General features: G+C 37.7%; 1 protein-coding gene across 5 annotated transcripts in view; it reads left to right on the top strand.

Annotated features, from left to right (window-relative positions):
- Window positions 1–16575, top strand: part of LOC137258162 (TOX high mobility group box family member 4-like) — a 141908-nt gene that overhangs the window by 75979 nt on the left and 49354 nt on the right. For 4 of the 5 annotated variants that reach the window (XM_067795732.1, XM_067795733.1, XM_067795734.1 and 1 more), the window contains one exon: window positions 16280–16378. In XM_067795732.1, the coding sequence (XP_067651833.1) occupies window positions 16310–16378 (69 nt within the window). In that variant the 5' untranslated portion in view covers window positions 16280–16309. The remainder of the gene's footprint in view (window positions 1–16279; window positions 16379–16575) is intronic. The other variant, XM_067795731.1, reaches the window with a different exon arrangement.

The raw sequence follows: 16575 nt of genomic DNA, 5'->3' as shown, positions 1-16575 counted from the left end.
TGGAACAGCATGGCACCTTGCTCACTATGTCAAACACTGGATCAGTTAGGCCATACTCAGTTGTGTATATCCAGCCATTGTGTTGCCAGAATGTTGCTTAGCACATCCTTATACCAGGTGTTACACCAGACATTATACTTTGCATTATACCACATGCTTTATCAGGTATTATAGCATGCATTATACCAGGTGTTATAGCACGCATTATACCAGATGTTATACCATTTGTTATACTAGGCTTTGTACCAGCTGTTATACCAGGTGCTATACCAGGCATTATGCCAGGTGTTAGACCAGATATTATGCTAGGCACTATATTAGGTGTTGTACCATGCATTATTCTAGGCACTATTGCAGGTGTTATACTAATCGTTGTACCAGGTGTTACACCAGCATTATTCCAGGTGCTATACCAGGTATTATTCCAGGCAATGTACCAAGCACTATACCAGGTGTTATACCAGATATTGTACTAGACAGTATACCAGGCATTATTGAAGGCATTATACCAGGTGTTATACCAGGCACTAGATCAGGTGTTATTCTATGCCATATTCATGACAACAGCAGGAAGGACTACAGCAGCAAGACTCTGTTCTTTTTCTTTTTTAAAGGTAGGGTTTGAAGATCAGAAGAAGTCATGCAAAAAGATAATGACATCAAGAAAGATCAAAACAAATCTTAAGCCTGGCCGCTTTTGTTTGATTGGTTGGATGAAGCACACAAAGCAAATGTTCATTCTGGCCTCTGTGTACAAAGAGAGTGAAATACAGCCATCAAATCATTAAAAGATTATTGATTAAATGCTGAAGCTGAAAGTAATTGGTGGAGAGGCTGTAATTGATGGTGTTTTGACCACACATGGCCAGCTAGGGATGAAGGTTGGATCTCAGACAGCTTTGGCAGACGAGACCTCCTGCTCTTTTGGCTTCCCCATTGACCTGATTTGGTTGGAAGTCAGCGACATCTGAACATTCACAAATCAGCCATGAAGAATAAGAACATGGAAGTGTTAATGCCAAGTAATTTCTTGAAATATCTGGATGTTGATCATGTCATGATGTCTTCCTAAAGGCTACTTTTTACCATCTTAAGGATTCCATGAAGGTTATGTTGTATTTGGCTTGTCTGTTGGTCATGGGTTCCTGACAATGGTGAAGGCCAGAGTTCTATTTTGCAAATGGGGACAAAGTGAAGCTTTTTTGGGTGTCCCTTGCCATAATATTGTGAGGATATGGTTTATAGTGGTATAAAACTATATTTATTATCCCTGGTTGGGACACGGATATGTTCCCTTGTTTTCATTTTCCTTTGTACCATCATCTGTGTTCTGTTTTTTGTGTTGGATAACTGATGCCCATTTGTGTTTTTGCTAAACTGTCATGTCCTTTTGTTACAACCGACAATGTTACAAGTTCTGGGTGTAGGCTGGCCCAGTGATTTACTGATTTTTCCAATGCTTTGTCTGTGCTTATGGTTTTGAATCCCATATTTTTCCCATAAGGAGCTTTAAGCTTTCACCAAAGTGGTATAGACGTGATGGGTATTTTGCCCAACACTCACTCACTCACTCACTCACTCACTCACTCACTCACTCACTCACTCACTCACTCACTGTTTGGCACCATGTGGACTAGATGTACAGTGATTGATGACAGCGACATTTGTTTGCCATTAATTACCCTTCCCTGACACGGATGATTGGCATGCACTATTGATTGCTCAAACTTGTGATAACTAAATAGCATTTGTGCAACTCATTTTAATGGAAACTGGTAGGAACATCATATAAATGCATCATTTTGTTGTAAGATGAACAGAAGGACACACTAGAGAAGGATGCTTCATAGTTCAATGTGATTAAATGCTGCCACTGAAGATGCTCCCTGAAAGCATCTATATTAGGATGTTATTTGTCAAAATTGGGTGTCATGTTCGCCATAAAACAAACATCAATTCTGGTGGGTTCTGTGAACTAGCTTTCCATTCTTGCTACAAATATTAATTGAGGAATTTCACAAAGAGATGCATCAGCAGGGATGAGTCTTAATGTCCTGCCATAATGATGAAACATTCAATAAAATGGCTGATTAAAAGGACCAGTGATACTAGAATATGATAGATGGGGAGTTTATCTCGGAACATAACGAGATTATCAGTTTGGCCCATACACAAACATCCAGTTAAAGACCGATCACAAATAATAGCTCTCCTGGTACTGATGACAAGAAATCGCATAAGGAAAAGAGGATATTGATCGCCATGTTTTACTGCAAAAGCAAAAGCAGTTTTATCGATGGAGTGCTCCGATTCTAATAAGATATCTCCTCGCTTAATTCCCTCATTACGCAGTTTAACCACGTCCCAAGCAGCCATAAAAAAGTGATCGAGAAAGAGTTCATTACGACAAGTATCCTTTTCTCCATTAAATTTTCTGGATGGCCAAAATTATTTCCTTGTTTATATAAGGCTATCGGTTGGCCGATTTCTATCTTCTTCCACTTGATCCTACAGAGAAAGCCACATCCAAGAGTTGCCAGTAGTCAAGAATATTATCATCTATCACAAGTCATTGTTTCACAAAGCTTCTAATTTGTAAATATGGTAAATTGTGCTGGCCTTCATGGTGAAGGTTTTTTTATAGCATAGGAATGTTATGATCATCACCATTCTGTCTAGTCCTTTTTGTTTGAAATGTAGGGGATTTTTTCCAAGACAAATATTACACCCATCACTGCTTCATCTGATACAGTTCCTTTCTTTGGGATGTCCTGAAACTTTTTTGTGTGTGTTTTTGAGACAAATTTGTTTTCTGTAATTTTCTCATTTAAATTAGATCTTGCAGATGGTACCATTTTTCTTCAAATAACTGTAATGATGAACCTTTCTCTTGTGATAGTTTTGGATTTTTCAGCATATTTTTCATCAGGTTTCCATTGACACAAAATGAAGACTGGAAATGGCAGACAAGCTAGTTTTTGGAGTTGTATTAAACTTGACACATTGAAAGGTCAAGTGGTGAGTTGGTGTCCTTTTATTATTTAGGAATTTTTTAAAACACATTTTTCGGGTTTCTATGAAAACGACTTTGACTTAGAATGATAGGATGGTCTGCTGGTGAATTAATATACATTTGGATAATGTATTTGCAACAGATATTTTCTATTGTGAAAGGACTTTATCCTCCTGTTGAAATACTTGTTTGTGTAGTTGGTCTGGTAATTTAGCATGAATTAACACCAACATAATGTTGGAATCAATGAGATAGGGGTGGATTTATTATCAGAGAATTCGATTCAGCTCATGAACACATCATTTATTAAGAGCAATGCAATACCGCATGTCATAATAAGCAGACTTGGTGCAGGATGGTGCAGAAGCATCTGGCTATGCTGTACTGGAACAGAATCATCATGGGTGCTGCAAATATCACGCTTCTGATAGACTATATATCAAAGCTGAGCTGAATCAAATCCGTAGGATCTCCTACGCAGCTTTTATATCCTTTAATGACAGGCTTTTATGTCGCTGATGCATAAAATTGTGCAATGTTGAAATTACCACTGATTATTACAAGGATTCTGGTTCCATGTGAAACCCAAGGGACTCTTAGCCCTAATTATGGACGTGAATCAGGGATCATGTTTATTCATCGTCATCCAAGGCACCATCTGTTTAGTTTATAACACTTTCACCAGATGAGGGATTATGACATTTGATAATGTTATAGATTTTTAAGAAGCATTTGGCGACACTGCCCAAAATGGATGATGACAGATAAAGTTTATGGGTCGGAAATGCCAACCAGTAATTCCTATTTATTACAACTGACATATTAAATACCCAAAAGATTCATTTAATATTCTTGAAGAGACATAAATTTCACATTGGCAGATATTTTTTTACATTTTTAGTAGGAACAAGAGAAGTTTTTGTTACGGGTAATGAGATGTAGCATCTTAAAAAAGATGGTCTTAAGTTTTTTACTGCCGTTTGTCTTCGATGGGTACATTGTCTGCCAAATGTGTTTTCTCTGATGCAGCCTGGGAGATGCTTAACAGTCGTTGTTCTTGACTGTTTTCACCAATAACTACTGTCAATAGGAAAAGATGTAGTAGGAACCTAAAGTTGTTGAAGCCGGTCTCTGGTTGACTTCCATGTCATTGTGGGGAGTTGGGGTAGTATTGTCACATGGTTAGTGATTTGTTTTTTATGCTGCTTTTTAGCAGTATTCCAGCAATATCTTGACAGGGGATACTCATGGGCTTCACTCATTGTACCACCCATGTGGGAAAATGAACCCGGGTTTGCAGCTTTATGAACAAACGCTATAACTACTGGGCCACCTGCCTTTTGGTGATTAAAAGGTTCACTTATCATGGTGAACACTCTGGTTCAATTCCCCACTTAGGAACAATGTGTGAAGCCCATTTCTGGTGTCCACCATCATGATATTGCTGAAGTTTTGCTGAAAGCTGCATTAAACTAAACTAATGCCACTGCTTTGTCTCATGCAAATGACTTTTCCTTCTCTGAAGACATTAAGCAACAACTATTTTCAGGGTGAAGCATTGTGCTCTAATCACTGCATGGTACGTATTGCAGTGCAAGGCAGTCAGTTTGGTGCTTTTCAGTTCGGTATATACTTGGTATATGAGATATGATCATAATGCAGAAATTTAACAACAAGAACCCAGCTGTCCATTGTTTAATAACATGAACAAAATATCCACAATCTTTCAGAGTTTGAATGGACAAAACTAAAAACTGTCATTCGTGACTAGAAATGAATACACAATGTCACTTAGACAGTGATTTGTCTTGGATGGTACTCAGTTCAACAAAAGTACTAGAATCTGTACTTTACTGAGAAAGTGTGATCCCAAATATGACATGTCATCAGTTGAAATGATGGTACGAAAACCGAAAATACAGAATTTTTTTTATTGCATTTGGTATACCGTACTGAAGGAAAACTACAGTAGTTCTACTAATACTGTGGTATACCATTTCACCCCTAGCTCTTTTCACATATGACAATAGTCAATCAGCTGTAACCTCGCAGTTATTCCAGTTTTCATGTACTTTCTGATTTCTCTCTAAAAAAAACATATTTGTTTCACAGCATACATTCTCATAAGTCGCCATTGATTTATTTTAGTCAACACCAGTAAAAGCATTTGGAAGCTTAGCATATCATCCTTTGGGTCTGGAATATGTATATTGTATGTTTTTGATGACAGAGTTTTATGAGTTTTTTCTGAATGCTTGTCATAGCCCGCATGTAAGTGAGACAAAATGGCCGAGCTGACCATCTTCTCCCCATCCTACTCACAGTTTTGGTGATCAGACTCTACTGCCATCTCTGTCAATGATCCCATGTCCATTGTGTCACAGTTACGTTGATTGATGCCCGTTATGTCAACCACTGCAGCATCAGAAAACAAAACTTCCAGTGCCATCCTACCACATGTGGCCAAATTGATAAAGGTGCAGCCTCTCCAATTTCAGTCTGCTGCGGGCTTACTTTTTCAAACAAGACCTCAGAGTTTTGATCCTTCACTAAAACAACACATACATAGTGTCGCCTGTGGCTGGAAAAAGTCTTGGCAATTTCTCAGGTAATGACAACTGGAAAAGTTGAGGTAAATCAGTCTTCTTCAGTTGTCAAAAAGTGGGAAGCCCATCCAGTATTTTTGTTTTGTTTTATCCATTAGGTTTTCTTGTGATTTTGTCTTGCCTGTTTGAAAGCAGTTTTAGCCACGTGTTATTATCATTGTAGGGGCGATAAGGAAGCCAAGTGGTTAAAGTGTTTGCTTGCCATGCAGAAGACCTGAATTTGGTTCCCCACATAGACGAAGTGTGTGAAGCCCACTTCTTTTGTTCTTGATATTGCTGGAATATCGGAATAAAACTGAACTTACTCACTTATTATCATACTTAGATAAAATAGTTGAAATACATTCATTTTATGTTGCCTTTAAATTGTCTATTCCTATGTTTCAAATTGGGCAAAATTTGATGTTTAGCAGAAGCAAAACCATATTTTCTGAGCTACATATCCTTATAAATCTTAGTTGTTTCAAATAAAACTTTACCTAATGTGCTTTGTGGCATGGAACTATTCTTGTCTTAATGTGAGTCAGGGTACACAATGAGTGAGTGAGTGAGTTTAGTTTTACGCCGCTTTTAGCAATATTCCAGCCATATCACGGCGGGGGACACCAGAAAATGGGCTTCACACATTGTACCCATGTGGGGAATCGAACCCGGGTCTTCGGCGTGACGAGCGAACGCTTTAACCTCTAGACTACCCCACCGCCCCTCAGGGTACACAAAACATTGAGGAAACTGATGATGTGATGTGATGACATTAATGTTCTGTCTCGAGGTGACTTTCGAAATGTGTTGGATTCTCTGACATTAGATCAATCAATGTACTTTACTGACAAACATTTCTTAGGCGGAGCCAATTTTGTTTCTTGTTTTATTCATGCGCTGTCTTATTTTTTCAAGAATGAAAAGAACAACTAAAAATAATTTTCCTGCTCAAAGAATAAAATCTTAATGCTTGTTTTGACAAGAAAACTATTTAGATTTTAAATTCATTATTACATCAACTGGTGATTTTATTATATTTCTTTTCCTTCTGGCCTTCAGGTTTGCTGACCACAAAAATGTTATAAACAAGAAATAAAACTGGTTTGTCCGTGGTGATGTTACTTCATTCAGACCTACCATATTGCCAAAGGATTCATATGAAATTAGAGGATTTATTTTCTTGAAGGAACTAAATTTATAAAATGCTTTCAGTACAGAATGTGAGAATATTTTGAAGACAAGCTTTTGAAATTATACACAAACTCCACATGTACTGAACATGTAGCCAACTAGAAGCTCAAGATGAATCAGTACAGATAGTTAAACATGATGAAGTAATGTAATCAAAGTAAGAAGTACTCTGTTGCAGTGAAGGGATGACAGATGGTTATATTCAACCTGATTAGGTTTGTAACCTGATGGTTTGTGATGTGACCGGGAGGTTTGTAGCCTGATGGTTTGTGATGTGACCGGGAGGTTTGTAGCCTGATGGTTTGTGATGTGACCGGGAGGTTTGTAGCCTGATGGTTTGTGATGTGACCGGGAGGTTTGTAGCCTGATGGTTTGTGATGTGACCGGGAGGTTTGTAGCCTGATGGTTTGTGATGTGACAGAGGTTTGTGACCCTATGGTTTGTGATGTGACTGGGAGGTTTGTGAACTGATGGTTTGTGATGTGACTGAGAGGTTTGTGACCCTATGGTTTGTGATGTGACTGGGAGATTTGTGACCCGATGGTTTGTTATGTGACTGAGAGGTTTGTAGCCTGATGGTTTGTGATGTGACTGGGAGGTGTGTAATGTGACTGAGAGGTTTGTGACCTAATGGTTTGTGATGTGACTGAGAGGTTTGTGACCTGATGGTTTGTGATGTGACTGAGAGGTTTGTAGCCTGATGGTTTGTGATGTGACCGGGAGGTTGGTGATGTGACTGAGAGGTTTGTGACCTAATGGTTTGTGATGTGACTGAGAGGTTTGTGACCTGATGGTTTGTGATGTGACCGGGAGGTTTGTGACCTGATGGTTTGTAATGTGACCGAGAGATTTGTGATCTGATGGTTTGTGATGTAACTTGGAGATTTATGATCTGATGGTCTTTGATGTGAACGGAATGTTTGTGACCTGATGGTTTGTGATGTGACCAGGAGCTTTGTGATGTGAACGGAAGATTTGTGATGTGAACAGGAGGTTTGTGACCTGATGGTTTTGATGTGACCAGGACGTTTGTGATGTGAATGGAAGGTTCGGGACCTGATAGTTTGTGATGTGAATGGGAGGATTGTGAAGTGAACAGGAGGTTTGTGACCTGATGGTTTATGATGTGACCAGGAAGTTTTTGATGTGACTGGGAGGTTTGTGACCTGATGATGTATGATGTGAATGGGAAGTTTGACCTGATGGGTTGTGATATGACCTGTTGGTTTTTGAAGATTTGTGACCATTCAGATATTTTGTGTCACTATTGTGCCATTCACATTCACAGGGCTCTTTGTGGGTTAATAGTAGAAAGTGATAATTCTGGTGTTAGTGCTTTGAAATCTAATGCAGAGTTTGAAGTTGAGGGTGAATATCTTCAGTTCTTTGCTAGTTGTGCAACCAACATTTCAACTGGGCCCAAGGCATCCTCCTGCGTGAATCTCCCCCATTTCAAACAATTCGGTTATGTACTGATGGATACAGCCTTCAATGCAAATGTGAATAAGTCCTGTTCCTTTTTTTCAAACAGGTTACTCAGAAAGTAATTTTGTCATAAGGAAAGTAATTATTCCGTTCTTTTTATTTGTAATGTTCTTTTTAAAAAATATGTAATTATTTGATTTCTTCATTAAGTGTACTTTCATTATCATTGTTTCAGAAATTTGAGTACTTGTACAACTCCATCATCCCCAATTATTTTCACGGATTAATTGTTATTGATTATCCATAGAGAATCCAGTGCATGTTTTGTCTTTTTTGCTGCAGATGTATGGATTAAAATGTACTCAAATCTTTATGACCCCTTTATGTACTAAGAAGACTAATAAAGAGGCAATTAATTCTGTTGATTGTAGTTGACCAGGTTCTATGGCATTGTGGATTGATTGCTTGAATCCTGCGGTAGCTGCTTGCGGAGATCAGTTCAGTTCAGTCAGACCAAAGGCTTCTTGATCATCCTTTGTCATTCATTGCTTACTTTGTAATAGAATAAGCTATAGGAGAACCATGGTTCTTTATGTTATGAAATTGTTTTCTTTGTGTATTTTTTCCTGGAATATCTCAAGTTACTTGTTGAAGATTTCCTTGCAGACTCCCTTTTTCGTAAACATGCACACATATGGATTTACTGCATTGTGATGCCATGACATTGTGTTGTGCTTGTGTTTATAGAAACAACAGGTGGTACAGTTGGGATGAAAATGGAATTGATGCTGTTGCCATGGTTTCTATGAGAAATCACCAACATTGAAAAGATGATGTGATGATGGTATGGCATTGATTTTCACAACAAATGTTGTGGTAATGCAATAGCACAACACACAACTGTGGTTCTGCAGTATCATAACGTATACAACAGCTGCTGTGAACACAGTGACACTGATTTACATGACATACAGCTACATTGTTGCATGCAAAAATTACTGTGGTAACTGACATAGACATGTGCTGCTGGCTGTGGTCATGTAATATCACTGATATACACTATCCTTGCTGTGGTCATGTAATAACACTTATATTTACGACAGTTGTTGTGGTCATGTAATAACTTATATATACACGACAGTTGTAGTGGTCTTGTAATGACATTTATGTACACAATAGTTGTGGTCATGTAATAACACTGATATACACTACAGTTACTGTAGTCATGTAATTATTAAACACTGATATACCCTACAGTTACTGTGGTCATGTAATAACACTGATATACACTACAGTTACTGTGGTCATGTTATAACACTGATATACACTACAGTTGCTGTGGTCATGTAATAACACTGTTATACACTACAGTTGCTGTGGTCATGTGAGAACATTACACTACAGTTGCTGTGGTCCTTTAGTAGCAGATAAGAGACATTCAGTATAGGCATTTTCATACAGGTAAATAGTGTCTTTAGTATGTCTGATATTTAGTCAATCATGGAGTTATCTTCACATAAATTAGTTTGAGAATCCAGAAGATGTCATTCACATAACTATACACAATATGACTGTAACATGGTTGAGTTGATTGTCACTTGAGACTTCTGCACATGAGTATACCCAGAACCCAATCAACGATGTAATGTAAGGCTGATAACATTTAGTGCTTCCTCAACAGATACCATGTCAAGTATGCTCGTTATATTTGCACAAGCTGATCAAGCAGTTGTGAAAGTCATCAACTGTACGTGATGATATGACATGTTATTGTCAGGTAATCATGAGCATTTGCAAAACAGCTCATGGCGAAAGCAACCAGCCCCAGCAGATTTTGCTCGTAAATATTGAGGAGATTTAGCAACTGTCTGTTGATCAGGGCTTCCTTTCACAAAGCACTAAGGTGATCGTAAGTCACTAAGGTGATTGTAAATCATGAAGGTAAACTTAATACACTGATAAATAATGGGAGTAAAGGTTAACCTGAGCAGAGGTTGCTTGCTTATCCTGCCATTTGAGGTAGGTGAGCTATTGCTTCAGTCTCGTGTTTTGGACTATTCAGTTTCGGAGTTTTATGTTGTCATTAGTTTTTCATCTGACTTGGAACACCTAGTCATGTGTATGCAATCTTATATCTTTAATTTTGTTTTGTTAATCATAATTAATAACTTTTAATAGAAATAGAGATACTATTTTTAAAGATAAGCACTAGTTGCTCAAAATAACAAATTCATGTAATTAGGCTGAAGATTATATTAGCTCTCTTCAAATTAGTTCTCTGATGAACTTGGTTATAATAAGTCTTCAGGAATCCATGCTTACTATAAGAGGTGACTAACAGCACAAGGATAAGCGTGCTTAAATGGTTGATTACTGTTGTAGTATATTATCATTTGCATATAGTGATGCTCTATACATCAGTCACTGGATTGTCTGGTTCATGATGGTGATTTTAAGAGGGTGTCACCCATTTTGTTCTTGAGACATTGGGGGTGCGATGGGGTGGAAGTCAGCAATTTTGTACATTCACTTATCTTTTAATATATATACTAAAAACATTTTGGAGGAGGTAGGAGTCATTAAGTTTCTTGCAAGACAAGTGGGTTTCGGTGTGGGGTGTGAGTGCGCTTATTTAGTAGATTTTAAAGGGTGCCATTCACATTGTAAATGCTTCTCCATAAAGATCATCATCAACCCCTGAGCCATAAATTATGAATGGTACCCTACAGTTCTGTTATAATACGAAGTGCAGCATTTAAAAGACAAAGGTAGTCTTACAGAGAACATGTTGACAGTGTTAAAAATGTTTATACATAAATGTTTATACATTGAGCTTATGGCTCATATTTTCATTATGCTGTGGCTTCATCTGCAAATATTGAAATGTCAGTTGATGTGTGTATACATATAGTTCCTTTTTCATACCTTTAATCTTCAATTTCTTTTTTGCTCATAATGTTTCCCCCAAGAAGCTCCTTCTGAGAACATATAATCAAATCAAGCTAAAAGTAGACGTTTTATCTGAAGGGAAGACGAAAATCATTTCAGACTGAAAAAATCTTTATAAGCAAATGCTGATAATTCTCATGTGACTTTTACAAGGTTTGTTTTTTCAATATGGCAGAAGATGGAGAGTGTGCTTGTAATGGAATGTAATAACTGGGTCCTTCCTTAAACCAATAACCAGCACAGTCCATATCATGTAAATACAAGCTGAACTTGGGAGAAAGCCTTCAAGTATTATTTGGAGCCATTAAATCAAAGAATTATGTCCATTTCCAAATTGCCTGTTTGAACTCGTGCCGGAAGCTTGTTGCAAGAATGAAATCAATAGCTGTATCAAATGGTTTCTTATCATATTTCTGCAATCTCAGGGACCGGTTAATTACACAAATTGTAGTATTGTTACTGTAGCTTATGTTGCTGCCAAATTAAAAATAACATATTGATTATGATGATGAACCTGTGATGATGGTGGAACTAAGGTTGCTAGGTTACAAGGGCTAATTGGGTTGTGCTGGGATTAGGGATCTTTGAGGTGGATCTACTTGAGGTATCATTCTGAGCTTGTAACAACTACCCTAGACATAAGGGTCGGAATTTGCTTGTGTAGGGAAACACTGCGGTTTGGAGACATTGTGTTGTGTTTTAGTTTTATTGACTTTATGGCTTGACTTATGCAATCTGATAACCTGTATTAAGTGTCATGATTGCTACATATTGCTTCAGTCAGCTCTCCTTTCATTTTTTGTCTTCTCTGAGCCGATCACTTTTATCACATTGAGATAGGGGTTGTGATTCTACTTTGCCAGACAGTAAAATATAATGGCTGAGATATCAGGTTTCAGTGTATTGTCCTTCTGGAACAATTCATATCTACTGGATTATAGTTACAAAATTAGACAGGAATCAATTTCATTTTTCTTTTGGTAAGGGGAGGGAAGGGAATGTTATTTGTTGTTATATCAGAATTTCTATGTGTAATACTTTTTGCTATAGAACATAAATGTTCTTGAGGGGATTATAGACATTGTGCTTAGCAGGTTCCAAGTGTAGGATATGTCCATGTTTTTGTTTGCATGTTGATTTATATACCATAAGTTTGTTTCATTACAACCATTTTTCTAACAGGAGGGGTGATGAGGTAGCCTAGTGGATACAACGTTCACTTGTCATACCAAAGACCCAGGTTCTATTTCCCACTAGAGTACAATGTGTGAGGCCCATTTCTGGTGTCCCCAACCGTGTTTCTACAAGCATATAACTAAACTCACTCACTCACTCTGTAACAGGACAGTGTTTATATATATCACATAGGAGATAGTGGAAACATCTGTATAAATGCTACATGCTTCACGGAAACATTGAGAGAATATTGTGGCAGTCATTGCACGTGCAAAAACTCACATGAATGATTGCAATGTGACTGTAGGATTTTCATTGTATACATGGTAATTTTTTATCTTTTGGACCAGTTTTTTTTTTGCTTGCACTCTGCAGTTTTCCTGCTGTCGCACAAATCTCTGGACCAGATAATTGAGTGATTGACATCAAAAGCATTGATCTACACAACTAGTATATGATGTCAGCGAGTTGGATCACTCTGTCATGTCGGTTACCATTTTGACTGTGACTACATTGTATGTAATGGTTCAACTGCTGATCAATGTTATGCTGTTAATCACTTGTTTGTCTAGTTCTCACTGGACGGTTAACATACCAAGCTCACCTGCTTGTAACATTTTGTGCTATTTGGGCAACTTCAGCTGTTGTGTATTGGATGCTGTTTTAAAACAATTTACAATTCAAGATTTTTCCAGTCAGACATAGTCAAATTTATGGCCCAGTATGCACCAAAGCAATTGTGAATAAATTCCACATGTACATAGGGTAGTTTTGTGTGTACATAGGGTAATTGATGGGTGGTGGGTAGCTGGTTGAAGTATCCACTTGTCATGCTGAAGACCTGGGTTTGATTCCCCAGATGGGTGTAATACATAAAGCCCATTTCTGATGTCCTCATCCATGATATTGCTAGAATATTGCTAAAGTCTATGCAGTATCATACTCAATGTTATAAAATTTGCTAGAGGTGTGCAGCACTCGGGCTTTCTGCTACCATTAACATGACACAGGATCCAATGGAAAGATCTCTGTTCACAGTGGCGCTAAACCTATCGATTCACCCACTCCTGTTTAAATATTATTTTGGATATACTGTGGACTTAATCTGATATTGACATTGATACTTAAAAGGTGAAGTATCAGTTGTATTAGACCGGACCAGGTTAATGTATCATATCAGCTGCCATGATAACGAGAAGGATTAACAAGATGCTTATGTTGTCATTGAAGTGGTCAGCTTACTTCGTACAACAGGGATGGAATGCGTTCAGACGCGGTCAACCAATCTGGGTCTCACATTCCATTGGAGATGGTGCATTCATTTGTCTGTGAATTGGTTTAGTTTTGACTTAATGCTGACTATGTCCATTTCCTATCATATTCTGGAATTGTGTTATTTCCTTAATCTGATTCCCTGCCCGTCTGCCATGATGGTGTGATTAATATGGATTCATGGAGTCACATAGAACAGGCTGCTTATTGTGATGAGGTTTACATGAGACGTGTTTGTTGTATGCCACAGTCTGTAATGTTCCCTGTATGTTCATGATGCTGTTCACTGGATTGTTTACCTGTGAACACCTGAGTTAGAATTGATCTTATTAACCCATGCTTGTTGTAAGAGGCAGCTAATGGGATGACAGGTGGTTGGAATTGCAGACATGGTTGACACATGTCATCGTATCATAGTGATCATAGATCAGTGTTCATGCTGTTTTTCAGTGGATTGTCTTATCTAGACTTGAATAAGAACATCCTGTATTTTTACAGGTTTAGGTTTTCGACAAGTACATGAAACTTCTCTTGGTGACCAGGATGGAAAAACATGATAAAACATCACAATTATTGGAATCCATGTTATGATGATAATTGCTCATTTAAATAACACTGATTTTCATACAAAACCGTGTGTGTACAAGTGTGGCCCTGGAATATTTCATGTTAAATTTATTGGTGAATGTGAACATTAATAATGTAGCTTTGTGTATCTTACATGATTTGAGGTCAGTACTAGTGTAACCTCCATGTAACTGTATGACAGCCAGCACTCTCCTCCTCATACCCCTTGTCAGCCTCCTGATCCTCTGAAGGTGCTGTGCCATGTGAATCTACTTTCAATTAGGCCAGGTTCTGTACAGCAGGATCCCTTTGTTGCATATGATAACCAGTCAAGTCCCATTCATTTTCCGTAGAGTTAGATCAGGGTTCATTCAATCATAACATTTGTCAGGGGGTTCTTGTGTGCATTTCATGATGTAGGTATGCTCTCTGTATATTTCTGTTTCTTTCCGGACGTGTCTGGTCCTTGACTCAAACCACTGGTTGATATGATACACACCATCCTTGATACGATTCATGACAAAATCTCTGACCCACATCATCTGACCCTGTTTTATAAGCTCCTTTATGATCAACCTCTTCTGTCCTACATTCTGCCTTTGGTTGTGACTTTCAACTGTTCCATCTGGCCTCGGTGGTTGGGTTATGACACACCAGAATTACTTCCATGCTCTGCTGTAATCAAACTCGGGAAAATAATTTTGATTGGTATATTTTCTATCAAAAAAAAGGGAAAGATATAAGTAGCATTTTTTCAGATGTTTTTGTGCATCAATAATATCAATAAATTAACGTGGCTTGAATCTAACGAGTAGTTATATTCTAATTTATCTTTTTCTTTTCAGCCTTGGATATTTCGACGCATGGATAGTTTGATTAATCTTTACGCTGTAGTCATTGTGAAAAATGTGAGATTAATACTACATGATCCTGAAATTGTCTTCCTTGATTCTCTTCATTGGTGAAGTAGTGAATTTCGAGCATGCATCAAGAGCACAGATGTCAAAATAAGCCCTGGTTGGGTGCCACTTCTCTACATATTTTACATTTCTGAAATGCTCTCTTGGCATTTGTGTGCCATAGGTGTGAAATGCCATAGTTGACTTTGGCAGGATTCATTTTTGTTGAAAGAATGATTGTGGGTTCAAATTTGGGTGGTGGGGTAGCCTAGTGGTTAAAGTGTTTGTTCATAATATCAAAGATCCAAGTTCGATAACCAGATGAATCTGATGTCTGCCGCCATGATATTGCTGGAGTATTGCTAAAACAACCTCATTCACTCATGCAGAAATGAATGTTTCAATGTGAGGTTCACAATTGTACACTGGGTTGTTTTTGTATTTGTAGCAGCCAAACAGTACCAAGTCCTATCATATTATTCGAACCACATACCGTCTGATCTGAGGCCAGACATATTGACCGTAAGGTAACCTCTAGTTAACATGTCGACGTAACAATGTCAACTATGAAATGACTCAGTGCCCTGCAACACTTCTATATATAAGTTACAAGACCCTTTTTATGATATGAAATCTCAAAAAAAGGTTCGTCCACTGTCTCATTCTAACTGTAACATGCGCATGTTGAATTCAGTATGCAGTTCCACTGAATTACTGTTCTCACCTTGAGTAATTCCATCAGTAACAGGAGGAGTAGACACTGTTCCTGTTAGTTCATTAAAGAACTGGTTATCCATAAAAATTGTCTGAGTTGTCATTTGTCAGCTTATGTTCATATGAAACATTCAGTCATAGGTATATATTTTTTGGTTGGATATTGCTGCAAACAGCTGCCATATTGCTCATGTGGCTTAAAGCAATGGTCTTGCTCACTTTGTTTGATAAGTGCTCAAAAGTGCAAAATAAAAGAATTTGGCGAAAGTATTCCTGTATAAAGAACCTGTTATGGAAGTCATCTGAATGTGGCTTTGTCAGCCATTGTATTATAGATGGCATGTGTGAGTCATTGTATTGTCTTCATGTTTCATCAAAGAATGATTATAATGGTATCAGAGTTAATAAAATGATACATTTGATACAATGATTACTGAGTTATGCTTACATGGATTACAAGAGACAGTCTGTTTTGTATCTTCCAGAGCTACAATACCAACCCTCTTGCCTTCACAATGGCAATGTCAAATGATCCAGGTCAAGGTCAACAAGGGGGAGACAACTTTAATGCCAAAAGTGTAAGTGTAAGTATACATGAACTTATATTTGTTTGCGGCATTTGTTTTGAAATTCTGTGGAAAGACAAGTTTGTGTAAGTAATTTGCTGTCATTTGATTCATGGATTCATTATTGAAGTTGGAATGTGCTAAGGCCATATATGTTCTGAGTGTGGATTTGGTAATCAGGCAAGACTAATTTTATTTCTTGTTTTACGGATTTT

The sequence above is a fragment of the Haliotis asinina genome, chromosome 12 (genome assembly GCF_037392515.1).
Source record: "Haliotis asinina isolate JCU_RB_2024 chromosome 12, JCU_Hal_asi_v2, whole genome shotgun sequence".
NCBI lineage: Eukaryota > Metazoa > Mollusca > Gastropoda > Lepetellida > Haliotidae > Haliotis > Haliotis asinina.
Note: the sequence above shows the minus strand (reverse complement) of the source record. Positions and strands in the feature narration are given on the sequence as shown.